This window comes from Dendrobium catenatum, unplaced genomic scaffold (assembly GCF_001605985.2).
Source record: "Dendrobium catenatum unplaced genomic scaffold, ASM160598v2 fragScaff_scaffold_107, whole genome shotgun sequence".
In the NCBI taxonomy this organism is placed as follows: Eukaryota; Viridiplantae; Streptophyta; class Magnoliopsida; order Asparagales; family Orchidaceae; genus Dendrobium; species Dendrobium catenatum.
In genome coordinates this window covers 356819-378913 of record NW_021318569.1, presented here as the reverse complement: position 1 = coordinate 378913, position 22095 = coordinate 356819, and the positions used below count along the sequence as shown (strand labels likewise).

The 22095-nt window shown below is 34.8% G+C and overlaps 1 protein-coding gene across 1 annotated transcript; it reads left to right on the top strand.

Moving 5' to 3' along the window:
- Nucleotides 1–5672: 5672 nt before the first annotated feature.
- On the top strand, nucleotides 5673–21539 carry LOC110096317 (polyadenylate-binding protein RBP45). The gene is made up of 7 exons (XM_020822196.2): nucleotides 5673–6229; nucleotides 8432–8912; nucleotides 13669–13724; nucleotides 13806–13936; nucleotides 14024–14120; nucleotides 14215–14376; nucleotides 21190–21539. Exons 1-7 carry the CDS (start codon nucleotides 5849–5851, stop codon nucleotides 21190–21192), a joined length of 1311 nt encoding a protein of 436 aa, XP_020677855.1. The 5' UTR covers nucleotides 5673–5848; the 3' UTR covers nucleotides 21193–21539.
- Nucleotides 21540–22095: the final 556 nt, after the last annotated feature.

Genomic DNA, 22095 nt, shown 5'->3' with positions numbered 1-22095 from the left:
GAGGGTGCTCGGTAGTTTAGGGGGGCCAGCGGTGGCATGGCAAGCGATTGCAGTTGGTAGTTCGCAACAGTGGTTGGCAATGGTCGATGGCAGGTAGTCGTCATTGGCTGATACTGATCGACGGTGGCCGCGGCGGTGGCAAGCGACGCAGTGCCGGTTAGTGGGTGTGCGGCCAATAAAGGCGACGGAGCGGTGACCACTGGCTGGTTGCAGTGATGGGCATAAGCAAGCAACAATGGCATTGAATAATAGGCCTTTACACAAACAATATATTTGAAGTTCACCCAAATCATGTGAATTTAAAATATATTGAAAATAAGCTAGACGGAGAATTTCATATATATTGAAATTTTAATTTGGATTGACTTTTCTTCCAACTAAACATCAAAAATTTTAAGAGTCCTGCATTTCTTTTACTTCAAGCTTTTGGTGACTTACAAGCTTGATGAGTTCCAAGTTGCAGGGAGTTCAAGTTTTCACTAAAGAACAACTTGTTGAATATGACTTTGATTACCATAGCACTCAAATAAATATGAGTGTACATGAATTATCTCATTCTCGTATTCCTTCTGATAAGAAAAGAAGGAAATAAAGATAAAAGTTCTGTAAAAGCTAGTTCAATCTAAGGTGTTTGGTTTGATTTAAAGTGTTGGCTTTGTAAAATACATAGAACTTTAACTTGTATTTGGCATGTCAGCATTAATGCTTATAAATATCAGGTTAATGATTCATTTTAGAGGCTTTGATGCATGCGCTTTTGTAATTATACTTTTATTATGTAACTAACTTTGAGTTCTTGTACTTTTGAGGGAAAAAAAAAAAGAAGTTTGAGCATATTTTGGACTTCATTGTTATAGATGAACTTTAGAAGTACATGGTGGCTGACACTGGACCGGAGGGCGCTTGATGAATCCACATCGACGATCCGGTGACGGTCGTCGTCGGACACCACTCCAAAAACTTCTTGGAGAAAGAACCACCACCTAAGAACAAATCTTAGGATACAAGAATTCACAACAGAGTAAAACTCTAATTTTATTCATCTCCAAATCTCATCTCAATTAGAAGTAAATGCTACCTATTTATAGACAAATGTACCCCATAATAGGCTACACTCAAAAGAAGAGAGCACTAATCCTATGTAGCCATATAAGATACCAAATGAAATAAAACTAGCCTGAAGTTATCATGAATAAGCGGCTCAGCTCCGGCATCATACTACCGGGGTAGGAAGAACTGCAGGCTCGTAGGAAGATGTCCGGTTGGCCGCCATAAGGAGGTGGATTTGGTTGGCTAAACCGGTCTAAATATTCCCATGTCTTTGCACTCAGAACATCGTCAGGATCTTTGACCGAGAGTTCATAAGATGAGCTACCATGGATAAATTCCCACATAAGAATAGCATGCAAGGGCACGGGTGAAGTCGTCGTTTTGATTTCATGGTTGCTAGTCCTGTCATTATCAATCTTATGAGCTGCCTTTACTAGAATGTTGTTGATCTCCTCCGTTTGTAAGCATATCCCCAACATGCTATCTGCAGAACTGCTACCTGCCGAAGCCGCGTTTGAGTATGAAATGCTAATCTTAGAGTGGTCCACTGGAAGATCACGAAATGATAAGTCTAAGAACTCGATGTTTGACTTTGGGAGTGACTGAACAATAGATGGTGATTTCAGTTGTATGTTTAAGAGCATCAGTGGTTCTTTCTTCAATTGAGGAAACTTAACAGATTCATTTGATGCCCTCCATGGTGTGGAGTTGATGAGTTCAAAGGATAGAAAAGAATCGTCATTAATGTTATGTTGGCCTTCCCTCTTACTATCGTCATTAACATCATATGCAAGTTGCTCAAGCTCAAGAACTCCATCGAACATGTCGTCATCATACACGTTGTACACGGGCTCATAATTATAGAGGCACATACGACGATTTCGGCAATAGATCTTCAAATCTTTCAAAGCTGGACTCGATCGAGGGTGGGTTTGAAGAGATCTAATCATCTGAAATGCCCTCGTCATCGTCGTCGTCGTCGGTTCGTAAGGATCTTCATTCAATCCTTGACAATTGTCATTTGAGTCGAATAATTTCTTGTTGAAGATATTCTATTTCTGTGTCTTGAAGTGGTCGCTGATAACTCTAGCTAGGTGACATTTTGTCGAGGAAAGCAATGAACACCTAGACTGAATAGTAGGAGCAAAAAATAGCCTTCTAGATAAGGTAATCAGCGAGCAAGTAGATCACAATTCTTCCTCCTTCCAATTCATTATCCCGTGGTTCTTGTTGGCTGGCTGGCTCGCTCGTAGTGCAGCAAGAATCAGCAGCACCTGTCACCGACACCAAACAAGCACAACAAGTCTCGGCCAGCAAGATCAACAAGATCTTCAAAGCAAGTAATAGTTTCCAAGGGAGATGGGATGGACGTCCAGCATTGAGCGGGAGAAATAAAACATAATGAGAGATACCACCTGACGGAACGTCAGGATATAGATTTTCTTTCTTGATACAGATCAATGCATAATGCAAAAATTCACTCATACATATCCATCCTTCAATAGCTAAGCAGTGAAAGAAGCTTTACCTCTTCTTGATAGCCATGGATGTTTTGGCTTTTTTATTTCACCACTCATCTGGCCCTCTATATAAATGTTGGTTTCACCAGCAAATTCGAATTTTTAACATTGTATGAGATTTTCAGTTTCTGAAGGATAATTATGCAGGTTACAATGATATTCCAAATAGCTAGTTGTTTCTCTTATTCCATAGATTGTAAGCTAAGCACAACATAATAATAAAGTACTAACGCAGCAAAGTACTCCATCACCTGAGAAAGGTTTGGCCAAAGGATGAAAGCATAAAAGAGTAGAGGACAAAATATATAATTAAAGAAGAGGTGGTTGGCGTTCTCATCTTTAGAACTACAAAGAGGATATTGTGGATTAAAAAGTAAAAAAAATAGCGTAAAAGCATAAGCAATTTTAAAGCCTCTTTTTTTGGTGTTAAGCCCACCAAATGTAAAGTGGTCCAAAAGTATTGTGTTTATGTCAAACCTTGTTAATCAAGTGATCATCAGAAAGATTTGAGTAGATAACTTCGTTGAAATCCGTAAGATTAGAGAATGAAATTGTTACTTTCCTTAAAAAAAAATTCATATTATTATTAGTGCATATTAGAAAATCCACGATAGTAGAGTGAGATTTTTACGTCATAATTTTACGTTCGAAAGTTGTGGTCTAACACCAGTAGTCCAAAAGTGGTTCAACAATGACGGTTAGACAATGGATCAATGGTGGCAGTCAAAGCATAAGTCTGTCACTGGCAGTAAAAAAATAGTCTAATGTAGTTCTCGGGCGAAGCTCTAGATTTTTTTTTAATAAACTTTCTTGAATCTCAAGTCAATGGTCACTTCATTTAAAGAGTGCGACCTATTTATAAAATTTTAGAGTTGTATGCATATTAAATATAGTTAAAATCTGGAACACTCCTTTGAGCTACATATGTTGATTCCCTTATTTATGAATCATTATTTCAAAATTTAAGTGTCTTAGTGATATCAAAATTAAAGAATCTTAAGCTCATTGGATTTGTCTTATTGAGCAGCTCCATTTGACTATAAGCATACAAAATTTGTAGATAATTTTATTGTTGGATATTGATCTAAGATTTAGGTAGTTTCTCCTTTTGTAGCTTTTTTGTTGCTTTTTGTTGCCTGTAAATAGGCTATAGGTTGTAATAGGGGAAAAATTTAAATAAAGCTTAGTTTTATTTCCTCCAAATTATTGTGCATTCCCCCCCCCCCTCTCTCTCTCTCAAGCTAACATTTATCATTTAATTAATGTTAAAAAGTTTTCAATTATGAGTAGTGGAGTTTTCAAACTAACTTTAAGCAATGGGGTGTAGATATTCTCTAATGAAATTTTTGAGAACATTTTAGTGGTATGATTGCCATAATAAATAAATTTAGAACAAATATTGTAAACTTCCTCACTATGCTATTAGGAGTGAAAGTGGCATAATTCGGTATATAATTAATATCCAATAGACTAACTACTAAGCTCCATTCTGTCATCAAATGATAAAGATCTTTCATTCAAGTCATGAATTTTGTCAGGGTCATTAAAATTTATGTAAAGAAACTTTATGCTAATGATAAGCATACCAAGATAAATGAAAAGTAAGGGGCATAAATTAAATCCATGCATATAATTAAGAATAAAAGAGTATAATGCTTTTAAAGAATGAGATTGAACAGTATTGAGCATTAATTTACAATCTAGATAATCCAAAAAAAATTCAAATAATAATACAACTAATTAAAATTAGGTTGAAAAAATTAAAAAAAAAAACTAGCCAACATGTAACATATGTGACAAGTGTTGATGATCTATAGTAATGCTGAAGAAATTCTTTCAATATTAAGTTTTCATTTGTCAACCATATGATAGAAAGTATTCATAATCAAAAAAAAAAAAAGTCAGCTAGGTAACATACATGTCCTAAGCCATTAAAGAAACAAAAGTTCCTTTTTATTTAGCATTTATGTTAAGATAGTAGCATGTATTGGATGACTTCTCAATTAACATGATCAAATGAATTGTTAAAGCAAACTTAGCATGAAAGAGATTTTTTATTAGCATTATTGAAGTTTCTTCGGATCTCATTAGCAAACATGGTATTATTAAATATTTGTCTATAATTGATGAAAGCAAATTGGGATCAACCAGAATTTGGCAATAAAATTGTAAAAACTGTTGCATAATAATATAGATCTAAAGTTATTAATGTTGCTAATATGTGAGGTTTTGGGTTTGAGAGCAATAATAATAACAAACTTATTGAGTCTTCTAGTAGTGACAAACACTCAACAACGATACACAATAGTTACCAAAGGACCTACAATGACCAAGGTTGAAAAGAAGAATCTAACAATTTATATATCTAGATAAGTGCTATATATTGTTCTTAGTAGACTTAAGAACTACCAATATCCAAAATAGACGAGCAATGTATCATGTTTTCCAAAAGAAAGGAGGTCAAGATTTTTTAGAATGAATTAATTATTTGAAGACCAATGCTCTATATACCCCATCAAAATATCTAACATTCCTAGCATTTATTAGTGGGTTTCTATTTGAGTTAGTGCTATGATACAATGTTAGCATTTGGGTTTTTCATGGCATAAAGAAAACTTTAGGGGTGTCAATATTTGACACGACACGAAAATCCGACCCGGAAAATCCGGGTTGGACCCGACCCGATTTCAAAACGGGTCGGGTTCGGGTTCCAGAAATTGACGCGTTTAAAAAACGGGTCGGGTCCGGGTTGACCCGGTGGGTTGCCGGGTCAACCCGCCAACCCGTTTACCACACCTAATTATATTTAAATATATATATATATCTTCTGAGAGTAATTCTACAATTAAAATAAATTAACTTTAATTTTGAAAGTTCGTCTCAAAATTTGGACCTGGTTTCAAGCATACCTTATCCGGTTGACCTCAGCCATACCCGACCCGCCAAACGAAACCACAAACCACATATTCGATCCTACCGGTCAAGCAGGCCCGACAGCAAACCGTATCCGAATTTTGTTGACCATAGACTGTCATCTGCCACCGTTGATTCTTCCAGTTGTCATCTACATCTCTCCCTGTAAATATCTCCCTTGCCTCCAAAACCCTCCCTCCTCACGGTCCCGTGCCCTTCCTGGTGGCTAGGGTTTCTTCTCTCGCCGAACCCTTTCCTGCTCCTTCTCCTTATCTTACTAGGGTTAGATTTTGTATTCTCCGGAGGATTTTTCAGGCTTGCCTTTTGCTTGGTTTAGGGTTTTATCCTTCTCCTACGTTCCCAGGATGATGCAGCCACAGCCGATGAATCAGCAACACATGCAGAATTCGGCGATTCCTGTGCCGCAACAGCAGTGGGCGATGATGCAGCAGGCTCCTCATGCTCTTCACGCGCAGTATCCACAGGCCCAGCCTCCGACAATGTGGAATCAGCAGCCGTCGCAGATCCCTCCACCGGTGCAGGTGCCGGCGCCACAGCAGCATCAGCTCCCTCCGCAGCACATGTCGCATTACGCGCCACAGACCGGCGGGATGACTACAGGACAGATGCAGCAGCAGCAGCCGTCTCAGGGGTCTTCTGATGAGATTCGGACACTTTGGGTAGGGGATTTGCAGTATTGGATGGATGAGAACTATATCTACAATTGTTTTGCTCAGACCGGAGAGGTAGATAGCCTTTCTTCACCATGTTTTTTTTTTTTTTCAATATCATGAATTATTATTATTATTAGCTTTTGTTATTATGATTGCTGCTTTTTTGCTATCTGCTATGAATGCTTTTAATCGGCCGCTCTTTAGTTTTTGCATGGATGTTGTCAAATATCACTGCAAAGTAATATCGGCTGAACCTTATTTCCGCATTCTATAGGATTGGGACCATTTTGGTCGATACAATTCAAGACGCTTTATGGGGCTGCTTTCTTAATAACCAACAGTCTGCCTAGCAGCCTTGTTTGCTTTGTGTTACTGGTAAATTGGTCATTGGTGTTGCCAGGAAAAGGCTTATTTTCATTTGCGTCAGATTTGAACATTGTTTATGCTCACACATGTGCTGCTTCATTTTTTTTGTTTCTATGCTTTTACTTGAAGAGTTTCGAGGCATTTCAACTCTTCATTGGAGAGTGAACTTCTCATTCTCTTTAGCACGATTGGTTATTGTAGTGCTTAAGTTTTATTAAACCTCAATATCACAACTTATGGATAAAGATTGTCCATTCCTCTTACATATTGATGTCAGCCTTGTCCTTTTTTTCTGTTATTGTATCATATTTCTTTTGTAATTCTTGTTATATTGCAGTTTATAGAACACTCTTTTACCAAAAGATTTCTCTCAAAGATATTCTCTTGTCAGCGCATAAAATTATTGTGCTTGGGTGGTCTGCATGTGTTATGATACACTTTTTTTAGAGGTTCAACAAATCATTTTACTTAAAACATTCACCATGTTACTTGTTCTTGACATTTTTTGCTAACTCATTATAATTGACTCTTAACAGGACACAATGGAGAAAAAGAATTCATATCGCCGATCCCACGTTGTGGGATAAAGGCTTGGTGTTGTTATTGTTGTATTTTATGTTAGTAATAAATGAATGAAATTTGGTAATATTAATATTTTTATTTTGTTTGAGAAGAGTGATGAGTAATTCTGGAGTGCGCCTATTTTGCGTTATTCGTTGCATTCTATTCAAGCCATTAAGACTATGTGATTTATATTTAAGTATTATACAACAGATTCCTGTTATTGAATCCTTTGAGAACCTACTCATATTTTCTCTTCAAGTTTAGCTTTTTGGTATCGGGTTATGCAATCTAATGAATTCTTAGGATCACTTAATGCAACTGTAATTAGTTTTTTTCAATCTACTATAATATCCATTGTACCATCCTGTATTTATATTCTACTAAAAATATTCTTTGGCACTACTTCCAAGTTCCATCCATTTAAAAAAACATGGATATAACAGTACTAGAATGTTTATTGAGTTGTGATCAATGTTTAGGGGATATGCCACATTTTATTTCATCGTTACTTTTAATGCTGCAGCTTAATTTATACCTTCCACTAAAATACATTTCTCTATTGATACGCATGGAAAATGAATGCAAATATGACATTTAACCGCACATGCTTGTATTTATGAAAACATAGTTATTCATAATGGTTATTTAATATTGTGCGTCTTTTATTTGGTATATTGAATGGATATACTTGTTCGACCTATTTGTGGAGTGAAATTGCAGTCTTCGCTCTCTCACTTTGCTAGCAGTAATATTGAATAGCATAAAATTTTTGTGTGGGATCATTGAAGGGAAGTGATTCCAAACTGGATAAAAGTATTACTGATTATATCTTGATCATTTGCCTCTTTGTCTTTAAAGGCTTGAAATTTTTGAAACACTCTTTTCTAAAAGGTTATAATTGCATTTATATGGATACTTTGCTCTAACTTGTTATGTTGGGAAATAAAATCATTTTTACATTTGTGAATAATATTGAATAACACATTGTTATGCATGATATGAAGTCAATCCCACTGTTATTTGTTACAACTGCTTCATGAGTTGTATAAATCGAACCAAATTATGAGTTTGAATCTTTTCATTCCCAATTGTGGACTCTAAGGCTCTTTATGAAGCATCATCTATTTTTCATATGCTATTTTCTTTTGTTTCTGGCTGTCCTTTAAATTTTCTGTCAAAGTTGAATGACGATATTGACGATTGTCTCATATTTCTTTGGTATTGGTCTTATTTATCATTGAAGTGGAATATAGTCCATTTTTCAGTGCACTATTTTTGTTAACAAATTTCTTGCAATTTGTTTTTATGTCAGTCTCAGCATAACTTGTAATAAATGTTTCACAGGTTTTATCTGTGAAAATAATTCGTAATAAGCACACCCAACAATCAGAGGGTTATGGTTTTATTGAGTTTGCATCTCGTTCAATGGCACAACAAGTTCTTCAGACATATAATGGTCAGATGATGCCTAACACTGAGCAGCCCTTCAGATTAAATTGGGCCTCATTGGGGACAGGTGAGAGACGAGGGGACGATGGTTCTGATTATACGATATTTGTTGGTGACTTAGCTTCAGATGTTACGGATTACCTCTTACAAGAAACATTCAAAACTCGCTATCCCTCTGTTAAGGGGGCCAAAGTTGTCACAGATAGAGCAACTGGACGTTCGAAAGGTTACGGTTTTGTTAAGTTCGGAGATTTAAATGAGCAGACTCATGCTATGACTGAAATGAACGGAGCTTTTTGTTCTTCAAGGCCCATGAGGATTGGTGCTGCATCTAACAAGAATAATGCAGGTATTCAGCAGCAAAATCCTACAAAAGGTATGCTTCCTTTTGATGCAAAATGACTTGTTATATTTTTACTTTGACCTTATTTAATGAGGATTTTTTTTTGGAAGTATTTTGCAAGAAATTTGTGTTTTGTGTTGCTATGCCAGCCTACTATGTTTAAATGTTATAAATTCAACGAAAACGGTATTGCTTCAATAGTAATTCGCTTCCTGCTAGATTCCTTTGTGAAGCAGGTTACATTCACACGTGATTCTAAGTAAATAAATCTTATAAGATTCATATTCTTTCAAAGCAGGGCAACTTGAGGCCAATGATTGTTTAGGCCTGGAACTGACTTCTGAGAAGCTCTTCTCCTTTAGTTCGAGCCTCAATTAGGTCAGTGTCATTGATTATGTGATAATTTGACAAAAGAGCGAAGATTATCTATTTTCTTCTCCAATTTGACTTAGTAAGAAGTTTTAGCTTGATTTACTTAATTTAGTTCTTTACATCAGTAGAGATGTCTACCAACTAAAATTTCCTTTTTTTTAGCTTTTCAGGTCTACTTTTTATTCCAAACAAAAGTCAATGTTAATGGCTTCCGGTGGATTTATTCCTTAAGTTATTTTTGTTCTTCGCTAAAAAAAGTTTATAATTGTGGATAGATACAACCTTTGATATTATTTCCTTATCAAATGGTGTTTCTCCTTTGATTTCATTTCTCATTAGATATGAGTTATATTTTGAGTTGGCTTGGTGCGAATTTTTTTTCCTTTTGGTTAAGTAGCAATGTTCTTTCAATCAAAGACAATGAAGTGCAGGAATTTAAGGATGATCCATATTTTGTGAATCCAGGTATTTGGCAATGATTACAAATAATAAGATTGAGTGTGGAAGAGATGAAAGCATTTAGATTTGCGTTGTAGAGCTAGAAAGGATAGATTGCAAATTATGATAATAGAATTAAAGATTGGGTGTATGCATTATATTGAAGAAGATTGGAGTAAGTAGATAGAACAAGACGAGCAAGTAGATTTAAATTAAAAGAATATGAAGAAAAAGTCACAGGCCAAAGTTCTTGTGGATAGAATTTATGAAAAGCTTTGCATACATCCTGTTAAACAGGACATGCTAAAGTCACTATAAATGAATGGTGAAGGAGAATTTGTAAAGATAGTGTTTCGTTCCAATGAGTCTAACTATGTTTATTATGATGATTGGGGTGATGGTGATAGTAATGACGCATCACTTAACCTATTTTTCATTGAAGGTTTAACTCTCTTTAATTGACATTTTGAAGTCAATGTGCCCTTTCATGCATGTGGTGCCCAACCCTTACATAGTCATGCCATGTTATGCTATGTTGTCTTGTGCTTGAATAAGATGTTTTGAAACCTTTTTGAGATTCATTTGAAGCCATGAGAAACACTTACTGAGGCATATTTGATTTTTTTTATACGTGTTGAGGTTTCTAGAGTATATGCATGATTTAACGTTAATATGGTTCAATTTTAAGTTACCTACATTTTGCTTGAGATAACATTCTTATTTTATTAATTTTATTATATATATATATATATATATATACGGAGATCTAACAGACATACTAATAAAAGGGTAAGAGATCAAAGTTTTTACATGGAAACCCTTGAAAGGGAGAAATCACAGGGCATGAACTAAGTAAAATAGTTCCTTATTTTTATCTGGTTACAAATGAAGCTCTCCTCAAGGGAATGCATTGATAAAATACGTATTATATTTTATGAAGTGGGAAGAGCCCTTTGGCAGGAATCCAACATAAATCCAAGTGTTGAAGTTGGTAGTTAAGATTGATGCTAAGATCATGCATCAATCTTGTCAATCATGTAAGCGATGATGCACATTGGCATATCGATGATTGTAGATGAAGTTGGTAGGCATTGGAGTAGCCAGACTACACTGGTGAGGAGATTATTGGTTACTGGACTGTATTCGTCCGATGGTGGTAAGAGAATCTTAGTCTATGAGTGATGGAGGTCAAAAAGACTATAGTTAGGCGATGGTGGTCGGAAGATTGTTGTCGGACAATGGTGATTCGAAGATTGTAGTCGACGGACGACAGTGATCGGAAGATCCAAATCAGGCAACAATGGTTTGAGTATCATAATTAGCGGATGATTGGGGTCGAATGAACTGTTGTCAAACGACAATAGTCGGAGGAGCATAGGTAGGCAGTGGTGGTCCGATAACCATAGTTGGTTGGCAATGGAGGTCGAAGGACCTTAGTCGAACAACAGTGGTTGGAAGACCATAGTCGAGTGACAGTGGTCTAAGGATCGTAGTCGGGCGACTATGCTTCGAGAATTGTAGTTGTCATATGTTCCAAATTTGACAGTGGCCGCTTGGCAGAGGTCCAGTGGTGGCAGTTGGGTGTCGAAAGTTTGGTGACGATCACCGGTGAGGGTTTGCTCGATTGAAACTTTGGGATTCCTTAAATTTTAAATCCGTCACTTTATCAATTTGCTTATTTTAGTTTATTTTATGTATATATCTTTGTTCTTTAGCTTAGCATATAGAATGCCATGTAACTTTTATTTTCTTTCTGCTGAGAACAAAATTGAAGGAATGAATGAAAGCTTAAAAGAATATCATTGAAAACATATTTTTGATGTAACGTATACTTGGTTGTATTGGTTTGCAAGAGGGAATGGGTCTTCAATTTGGTGAGTCGATAAATAAGATCATATTCCATAAACCTTCAACAATCTTTTACTTGGAGATTGATCAATCTGACACTTGCAAATGATCATACTATTGAAGCTAATGCTTATAAGAAAATTATAAGCCTCGTAGAATTAAGAATGTGGTGAAAAATATTATTTTTTTATGTTTTATACGATAAACTTGATATGATGGAATGAAAAAAAATAAAGCTATATAGAATAGTTAAGAACTTAAGGCACATGATGAGTTTCAATTTAGATGCATTATGAGTGAAGATAGTAGGGTTAGATATGAAATTATCAAGGACATATGAAAATGATATCTTGAGAAATTATTAAATGCAAGTTTTAACAGAGTATATTATATTGGAAGAGATTTTTGAACTAAATAGTAAGACATATTATAGATTGATTAAAAAAGTGAAATTGCTTTTGTTTTGATGAAGATGCATAAAAAGTAAAGTATTAGGCCTATGTAAGATACTGAGTTTTGAAGAGATATTGGGGATATAATTGTGGTTGGATTAACAAAGTCTTGCGTGAAAAGTATGTTGATGTTGTTAAAGCTATATTATAATTGTTTCTTTGGTAGTTTATAAGTAGTTCAAGATCGGCCAAAGAGGATCTGATGACAACAGAATTACATCATGTTTGTGGATGACAATTGTACTAACACTATAGAAAATGCCGAGTAAATAGAGGATTTAAAATTAATGGAGTAAAATTTGAGTATATCTAATGCAATTTAATGGTTAATTAATATTATTAAAAGATAAAGAGATAACCATATATTTGATAGGCTTAACCAACATTGGATCTATTATACAGAAAAAAATAGGATACAAATGAGAATATAACTTCTAATGCTATTGTTTAATGGTTAAAATAATTAAGTGACACATAAGTATTAAATATAAAAATTTTATTTAGCCTTGAATATAAATAAAATTTGCAATGATTTTGTTTGAATTGAGTGTTAGATTGTAAAAATGTTATTAATAACCAATTTTAGCATGAAAGAATAAGAATGATAAGATGTATTTGTGGAAATACTTGAAGAATATATTAAGGAATGATTTGTTAGAGAAATTTTTGGAGTGACTTCTAATGCAGATGAAGTATTTGAAAATAGATTTGAGTGGTTAGAAAATGCACAAACGGGATGTTTAGATGAAATTAGTATTAGAGGATTAGAAAGAATAATGAATTGGCTTTAAGTAGCATGCATAGAAATATTTAAATTGATTTGCAAAGAATAGGTTTAAGACACCTCATGCAACACTCAATAGGAATGAATTAAAACTAATTTTTATAAAGTTGACCGCAATTAGATGGGATAAAGCTAATGAATTGTAGTGATGGAGGTTTCCATCAAAATTGTTTGTGGTGCTCATACCAACTCCTGGTTCTTTATTTTGCAATTCATCACTTCATTGAATTGCTTGGCTAACTCTTTGCATCCTCCATAGTTTTATACATATGTTGGCAAGTAATTTCTTCCTTCTTTCCAGATTAGAATATTTTTTCGGGGAAACTATTCGAGTATTATATGGAATTTGTTAGAATATTTCTTTCTAATTGTTTTTGTTTCACTGGTTTGTTTTAAAACTTATTTTACAAAGTTTGATTTCGTTGTGATCGCTGTGCGATTTATGATTGTACAAGGGGAGTAAAATTATTCCTTGCTTTGATGAGGTATTTGACCATTAGCGTTTCTGGTTTATGTTGCCTTTAGCATTCTTTTTTTTTTTCGAAAATTGAATGCATTTTGTTTTGCTTAGTTTTAGCTTGACTGCACTTCCATATAGGGGGATTAGTTTTAAACAAAAAATAGGTACTTCTGGAATTTCATAAAGCTTGTCTACTTAGTACTTACTGGAATAGGTAACTATGGAATCACAGAAGCAAATGTCTGTAGGCACACACATTCATGTCGTTTACTTAACACATTATTGTTTACGTGTATATATAATTACTCTCCACAGCTTACCGTTTGTGTAATATTCATTTTCTTGAGCCCAATGTGGCTTGAACATGTAATCTACATTTGTTAACTAATTTTTATGATAATGTTTTGAGCACTTCACCAAAATCGATATTTGCAGCATCTTACCAATCTCAACCAGGAACTGATTCTGAGAATGATCCAAATAATACCACTGTGGGTACTTTTTGCCTCTAAATTTCTTCATAAAATGTTATACGTATGCTTAGAAGCTTGTTATAATGTTATTTATGACAGATATTTGTTGGTGGTCTTGATTCAAGTGTTACTGATGATCTCTTACGGCAAGTATTTAGCCCATATGGGGAATTGGTTCATGTGAAAATTCCTGTTGGAAAACGTTGTGGATTTGTTCAATTTTCAAACAGGTTTGAGTTTTCTTTTTGGTCTGGTTTGATGTGTTTGTTAGCATTTCAAAATCTACAACTTCGGTTTGCTGATTGGCGTTTCTACAGAGGAAATGCAGAAGAGGCCCTTCAGATGCTAAATGGAACTCCTTTGGGTGGTCAGAATATTCGACTTTCATGGGGTCGAACTCCTGCAAATAAGCAGGTTGTCTTTTGTTAACAGGGACTTCTGACAATGTTATTTGTTTATTTGGATTTTTTTAATTTGCAATTTGATTTATTTTTTTGGTCTTTTCCAGTCACAACAGGAGCAAAACCAATGGAATGGTAATTATTATGGATATTCTCAGGGCTATAATGCATATGGATATGCCCCACCGCAACAAGATCCGAACATGTATGCATATGCATCGTACCAGGGGTATGGAAATTATCAACAGCAGTCAAATCAACCGCAGCAGGTAATATACACTCGAATTATAATCATCATAGATCTGGAAGTCTGTAAATGTGATATTTTCTTCTTTTTGGAATTATATATATAATGCCCCTCTCATGGACACACAGATTTTATAAATACATTTAAATAACACAATTTATAATGTAATATATTATAATAAACATTAAAATTATATGCATAGTAATGATTAATTGAAATTTATTTATTATATATATGATTTATAATGTATCATATAAGAAATTGTTAATTTCATATGATATATCATGCAAAATAAAGAATAAAAAGATATATAAATTATTTTAAAAAAATAATATATATTTGTAAAGTTTAAAATACATTTGATATTTCATGTACGCTCGTATATATGCACGTAAATGCGTGATTGATTTAGTAAATTTCACAATTTCTCATCATCATAATTTTATTTGCTTCCAAATTAGAAAAAAAAGTAAATTTTGATCATCATTAGCCTTATTTCAATTATTTATGTCTGCCTGCATGAATCATTTTTTTTAGGAGGTAGATCCATGTTTCACCAATTTTAACCTTTCTTGGAACAGTAGTCTAATTTCAAACAACCAAATGAACCCGAGGGTTGCGGGTTGACCAAATTGATATATCATATGAAATTAACAATTGCTTGAGGAAACTCTGGACTTATCTAGATTTCTTTTATGTCCATACTTGCAATTTTATATTGTATAATGACTTCTTGATTTTGGAAGATTGATCTAGAATTTCAAAGGGTCTAGTATTAGATAATAAGTAGACATGTTTGTAGAATGAAGGATGAAGCGGTTATTGAGGAAAATTAATGATCTTTTACGGAATAACAAAAATAATAAATATTATTGAGGCACACAATAATTATATGGAATTTAGAAGTTTTGCAAAACTGACATTAAGAAAAGCCAAAATTTTAACTCTTCATGATTTGGATTTTAGATTTAGGTACTTATGGAGAAAAACACATGAAATGCTTACAATGAGTTGCTGTATTTAGAAACTTTTGTGGATTTAGATATATTTTAGAGTAGGGGTGTCAAAGCCAGGTTTCGGGTCGGGTATGGGTCGAACCCGAAACTGACCCGGGTTCAAACGCGTCAACCCTAACCCAACCCGGGTATATAAACGAGTCGAAAATGCGGACCCGACCCGTCGAGTTGCCGGGTTGACCCGACCCGACACTGGACGACAGAACGCGTGGGTGCGCGCAGGCAAAGCTGCACGGGCAGGGCTCGGGCAGCCGGGGCAGGTTTGTGGGCAGCTCATTTTAAATGGGTTTCTGTGTTGACCCAACAACCCGTCGGGTCAACCCAAACCAGACCCGTTTTTCAAAAGAGTCGAATCCTGGAACCCGAACCCGACCCATTTTGAAATTTGGTCAGGTCAAACACGAAATTTTCTGGTCGTCGGGTTTTCATGTCATGTCAAATATTGACACCCCTAATTTAGAGTATATGATTATATTAACAAGATGAAAACATAAATGAAATATTATAAATGTTGTTTTGTTTGGTTATCAAATGGGAGTTTTAATATGGATATTTCTTTAGACGCAAAAGGAAAATACATGTATATTTTGAATTATAAATGAAGTTAAGTTAGTTTTTATAAAAAAGCATAAATGTAAACTTTTAGGTCCAAAGGAGGGGTTTAGTTTCTAATGGCTTGGCAGATACTAGAGTAGTTGACTGACAAATGTTCTGCTGAAATTTTGGCTATGGATTCCAAATCATTAGAAAGGAAATTTGATTTTAGTTGCTTAGAATTAATAATTTAATATAACTACAATTATGTTGACTATTTTATATGGTTTTAAGTGTTAAGGTTGGAAAAAAGTTGATCACTAGGTTGTGTGGTAGAAATGAGAGTATTAAGATTACTTTTTGTAAAATTAAGAAAGATAGTTTAAGGATTGATTGTCTTAGATGAAGATTTGATGATATCTATTTAAGATATGGTAATTAAAAATTGCATTAACTAATACATATACAATAAAGGGCTGAAATTTTTTTAATTTGATGAGTAAATAAAATTGATATTATTGGAATTTTGAATTATGAAATGAAGTTGAATTCTTTTCATAAAGTCTAAATGTAAAATTTTGGGTCCAAAGAAGTTTATTAGTTTTTAATGGCTTGGGAGATACTAGAGCGGTTGATTGACAAATGTTGTTGATGAAATTTTGTCCATAGATTCCAAATCATTATAGAGGGAATTTAATTTTGGTCTCTTATAATTAATAGTTTAATATAACTACAATTATTTTGACTATATTATATAGTTCTAAGTGTTGGGTTGGAAAAGAGTTGATCGCTAAGTCATGTGGTAGAAATGAGACTGTGAAGATTATTTTTTGCAAAATTAAGAAAGATAATTTAAGAATTTATTGTCTTAGATGAATGATTTGATGAAATCTATTTAAGATATGATATTTAAAAATAAACTTACGTAACTAACACCTATACAATGAAGGAAGAAAAATGCTTTAATTAGATGGGTAAATAAAATTAGTATTAAGGGGATTTTGAATTATAAAATGAAGTTGAATTAGTTTTCATTAAAAAACATAAATGTAAAATTTTAGGTCCAAAGTAGTAGTTTATTAGTCTTTAATGGCTTGGGAGATACTAGAGCAGTTGATTGACAAATGTTCTTGATGAAATTTTGGCTATGGATTCCGAATCATTAGAGAGGGGAATTTTTTTTTTGGAGAGAGTGGAAATAATAATTTAGTATAAATACAATTATGTTGACTATGTTATATGGTTCTAAGTGTGGTAGATTGTTAAGAATACTTTTTACAAAATTAAAATAAGAAAATTTAAGGCTTGATTGTCTCAGATGAGCGGTTTGATAATATATATTTTTAAGATAAGGCAATTAAAAATATATTTAAGTAACTAACACATATACAATAAAGGACAGAAAAAAGCTTTAATTAGATGGGCAAACAGAATGATAGTAAGGGATTATGAAGTAGAAGTTCTAGACTTAGGGGTGGTTTTTCTTGGAGGGTTTTGGATGTAGTGCATTCTAAATGCAAGAGTTTAAAATTTTTGGCATTTGGTGAGCTAAAAAACATATTCAAAGTAAAATTTTGAGGTATTTGAAACTCTTCCCCTAGTTCATTTTTTGGCATATTTCTAAATCACCCAATTCGGGTTATTTTTGAATACATAGTGTCATCTTTCACACTTGCAGTTGCCACGTTGCCGCTAGATGACGCCAACGCCTTCCTCCACTCCTCACTTCCCACTAATGCCTTTCGGTGTCATTACCCCCACCCGCCTCCTATCACTACGCAGTGTCCCCCACTATTGCCACCCATCACTACCAACTATCGTTGCCCACCTTTGCCAATCATTTTCTATAATGCTCACATTACAAATGCATCATAACTAGGGATGTAAATGAGTTAGTCAGGCTTGAGTCACAACTAGCTCCAGTTTGAGCTCAACTTGTGAGGGAGCAATGCAGGAAAAAGCAGGAAAAAATGGTGATACTTATGGGAGATGCTACTCGAGCTTGTTAGTGAATGCATTGAGCCATTGAGGGAGCAGTGTAGGAAGTTGTGATTGGTGTTTTCTTAAGAGGGCGTTGACGGGAGTCCTGGTGTTTGAAGACAAAATGGCATTCGCAAAGGAGTAGATTTTGTGAGATTGGACCAACAACAGATGTCTAGTCTTAGTATTAGGGCTCGACCTCGAAGATAAGTCTATAGGTGGTGGAAGGCTTAACCTCAGGGCTAACATATATATATATATATATATATATATATATATTTCATATCAAATAGAGGTGAGAAAGTTGTTCATGCAATGAATGTGTTTAACCCCTCAAACAATACTCAGGAGGAACAAATGAAATATGAGAATTCATAAATGTGACACCAAATAGTTGGTATAAGTCTAATGGATGATGAATCTTTTATGACAAAGAAGTATTAAATTTATAATAAATATAATATATTCAAACTTATGAATTACATAGTTTGTGAAGAGGGTAGTGGAACAATTGCTTAACAAAAAAATGTCAATATTGAAGAATTAATTTGGCTTTTGTCGTAGTAGATCTAATGCATATACAATTTTTATGCTACAATAAATCATGGAATAATATAGATTATATGGATTAGAACTTTATAACGTTTTTATGTTGTTGAAAAGGTATGTGATGAGTATTATGAGAAGTGATTTGATGTGCAAAAAGAAGGAAATGATATATTAAAAGGTGTGTTGAAGCTATTAATGATACAAAGAGTTTCCCATAACAAAAGGATGTTTATTAGAGATATTAAACTCTTGTTTCTTGTTCAATTCTTATATATGGGCAACATAGCTCGAATTCATATTGAGAAGATTTTATTTTATTATAATTTTGTAAAAAATGTTGGGATAAATATATGATAAAGAAAATATTATTAAAAAAAAGTGATAACTAATTATGATAGGTGCGAGTGTCATAGATCTATTACAAGGGAATTAGAATAATATGTGAGGCTATGACTTTTAAGTTTAACTGTGTTGTTATGCAGTGCCTTGGTAATCGGAAAGACTTTGCAATAAGAAAGCATCATGGATACTTGAAGTTTAAGTTTCCTAATACTATGATTCTATGCTATATGGATTTAAATGTTGGACAACAAATAAACCATTTATAGCTAATATGAGTACGTGAATTTTAAAATAAATGTATGATAAGAGTAAGAGTGATAAGAGTGTGAAATTATCATACTATAGGGATGAAGGGAGGCATTTGTTGAGGATAAGATATTAGAAATCAAGCTTAGGTGGTTTTGGCATGTAAAGTTGAAGTAAAAGATCTATCAAGATACAGAAGCATCATAGATGATTGAAGTTTAATTTTTCTAAAATTATGATTTTACGGTATATGAATGTAAGTGTTGGAAAACAAGGAAATCATTGATAGCTAAGTTGAGTATGATAAAAATATGAATATTAAAATAAATGTATTATAAGAGTAAGAGTGATAAGATTGAGAAATTATTATAATATAGGGATGACGGAGTTGTTTGTTGAGGATAAGATATTAGAAATCAAGCTCTGACGATAAAGTTGAAGTAAAATATCTATCAATAATGCAACTAGATTGATATGATGTGTCGTGTTTAAAGAGTGAGGAGATACCAAATATGGTTTGTAGAAGTTAAAAAAAAAAAAACTGAGTTGAGTAAGAAGCTTTTGTAGTGCAATATGAATAAACGGAGAAAAATAATTCATAATGTTGAAGACTAAATTATATAGATAACTGATGCTGCGGATTGCGACGAGTTGGTCGATCACGACCTAGAACTTGATGAAGCAGTGGTTGCAGCTCTTGGTGAGTCACGATTCACACAAGGCAGAACAGATGGGGGGTGCAAGCTAATTCGGCTGCTTTATGGGGCAAGGAGGATGCTGTCGCTACTGCTGGGCGAGAATCACACCCAGAATCAGCCATTCCTTCTCGTATGGCTGCGATCACTGCAATTTGAATGATGAAATGGAAGATTCCGAAGCTGCGATGGTTATGAAGGCATATCAGAGAGCGATGCTGCTTCCGACGAACAGGAGCTGGAGGATGATCGTGATTTCCCACAGGAGCAGACCGTTGAACTGCGCGAACAGGTCAGCAATTCAAACAATAACGCTCCATGTGTGGACGTCAATATGGCTTTGAATGATTGTGCTGGAATGGTAGAGAATTTAGTGTTGAATATGGATGCTATTGGAAGCTTAGGAAACAGATGTATAAAATCCAAGAATTCAACCATGAATGGTGATCATGATGCAGCCAAGCTCACTAAAGGTGTTTGTGGAAATGCCACAATGATGCATAACTCAAGTTTCCACCAAAATGCTGCCCCAAATCAGCATCCCAGTAGTCCATCTTCGCAGTCAAACACTCCTGCTGCTCCAAATGCTTGGAAGCGGAGATGTTTTATCAATATTATGCCTATAGACAAAGCGCAAATTGTGGCTGCAGATGGCGTCTGTTTCTCTTGACATGGTTGCTATTAATGACAACTTAATGAAGTTGGAGAATGCTTTAGTTGGCAGGTTATTTGAAAAAAATATACCTCTTTTTTATCTCAATGCCTGTATGCCTCTCAGCATAGGTATGGATCAGGTATTGAGTGACCAAGTAAGAATACAAAATAAATTGTCTATGACGGTTCTGTCAGTCCCAACAAGTCCAAATGAAAAAAGAAAAAAGAAATTTTTTTTAAATAATATTCTCGAGCCTTTATTGTAAAAAGTTTTTGGCTAGCCAGTCTAGGAGGGCTACATTACTGAGGTGATTCCTATGATAACGCCCTGGTTCAAGGCGTCAGGTGATGAGGTGCTTTTTTCTTTAATGCATATTTTTTAATGAATTGAAAAGCAGACAAAACTATCTTACATAAGTACTAAATTATGATAAACATGTTTGAGAACTAATTTTCTTTGAAAATAGCTAAAAAGGATTATAAAAAAGCCTTGACGAACTGTGTTCAAATAAATCAACGATGCATGTAAATATGAAACAAAATTTTTTTTTTTTAACATTTGAACCAAAGAAATTTCAGATATTTTGGATTGGATAAACCTGATTCCTCTTTCTTCTATTTCCTATTTGTTTCATCTCTTCAATTCTCTTTATTTTACTTGAACAAATCTTTCTTTGTTCTCTCTAATTTTATCCTACAGTGCATGCTCAATACTCATTACATCATCTCTGCCCCTTTTCTATATATTCTCATTTGTTGTAAATGTAACAAACATGCCATGGATTTCAACTCTCACTTGCTTGATTTACTGCTTTGCAGTGATACTCTGCCTGCAGCAGAAATGAATTTGCCTGCCATTGGACTCGAATTATTGCGAGGAAGGATGTTGGGGAGCGGTGGACTTCGGCGAGGAGCTGCGTAAAATTTATATTTTGCACCTTTTAATTTTGTTTCCTTTCTCTGTTTAAAAATGGAATCTTATTTATGCTGTGTGCTAATCTGCCATATTACCGACATGGTGCTTTATTGCATGCGACGAGTGAAGTTTCTCTTTTTTCTGTTTGAGATATTTACTGCTTTTCCTACTCGAGTGTTTGATTGTATTATTAGATTGAGCAGAATTTGAGGTATGGTTCTGGTTATATGAATATATTACTAGTACACTCTCACTCTCTTCAACCCCAATTTTCTTTGAAAATCTCTCTATTTAGCTTTCATTTTTTTAGATTGATTGGTGTAGAGCTCAATATTGGACCCGACCTGGAAATTTTGGGTTTGGGTTGACCCGAACCCGAAAACTCCACTCTCTTCTGCCCATTGCCTGTGTTGCTTGCCCCGGCTGCCCCCCAGCCTCGCGTTGGCTGCTTCGGTTGCCTCGGCTACCCGCTACCCCGCGATGCCTGCCCCGGCTGCCACGAGACCGTGTCAAATCTGACTCAAATCGCAATGTGCCGAGCTTCGAGACATTGAGCCGCACGACGCGCGTCTCCCGCTGTCGTCCTCCACTGGCGGCCGCTGCCTGTACCATTGCGTGTAGTATTGCCTACACGGCTGTACGCCTGCATCGAAGCGGGTCGGGTTCAGTCCGGAAAATTGACCCGTTTGCGTTGGGTTTACCCGAACCCGAATAGTGCCGGGTCAGTTTTAGGTTCGACCTTAACACGACCCATGACCCGAAATTGATACCCCTAGATTGGTGTAAATTGGCCAAGTTGAGCATTGCCT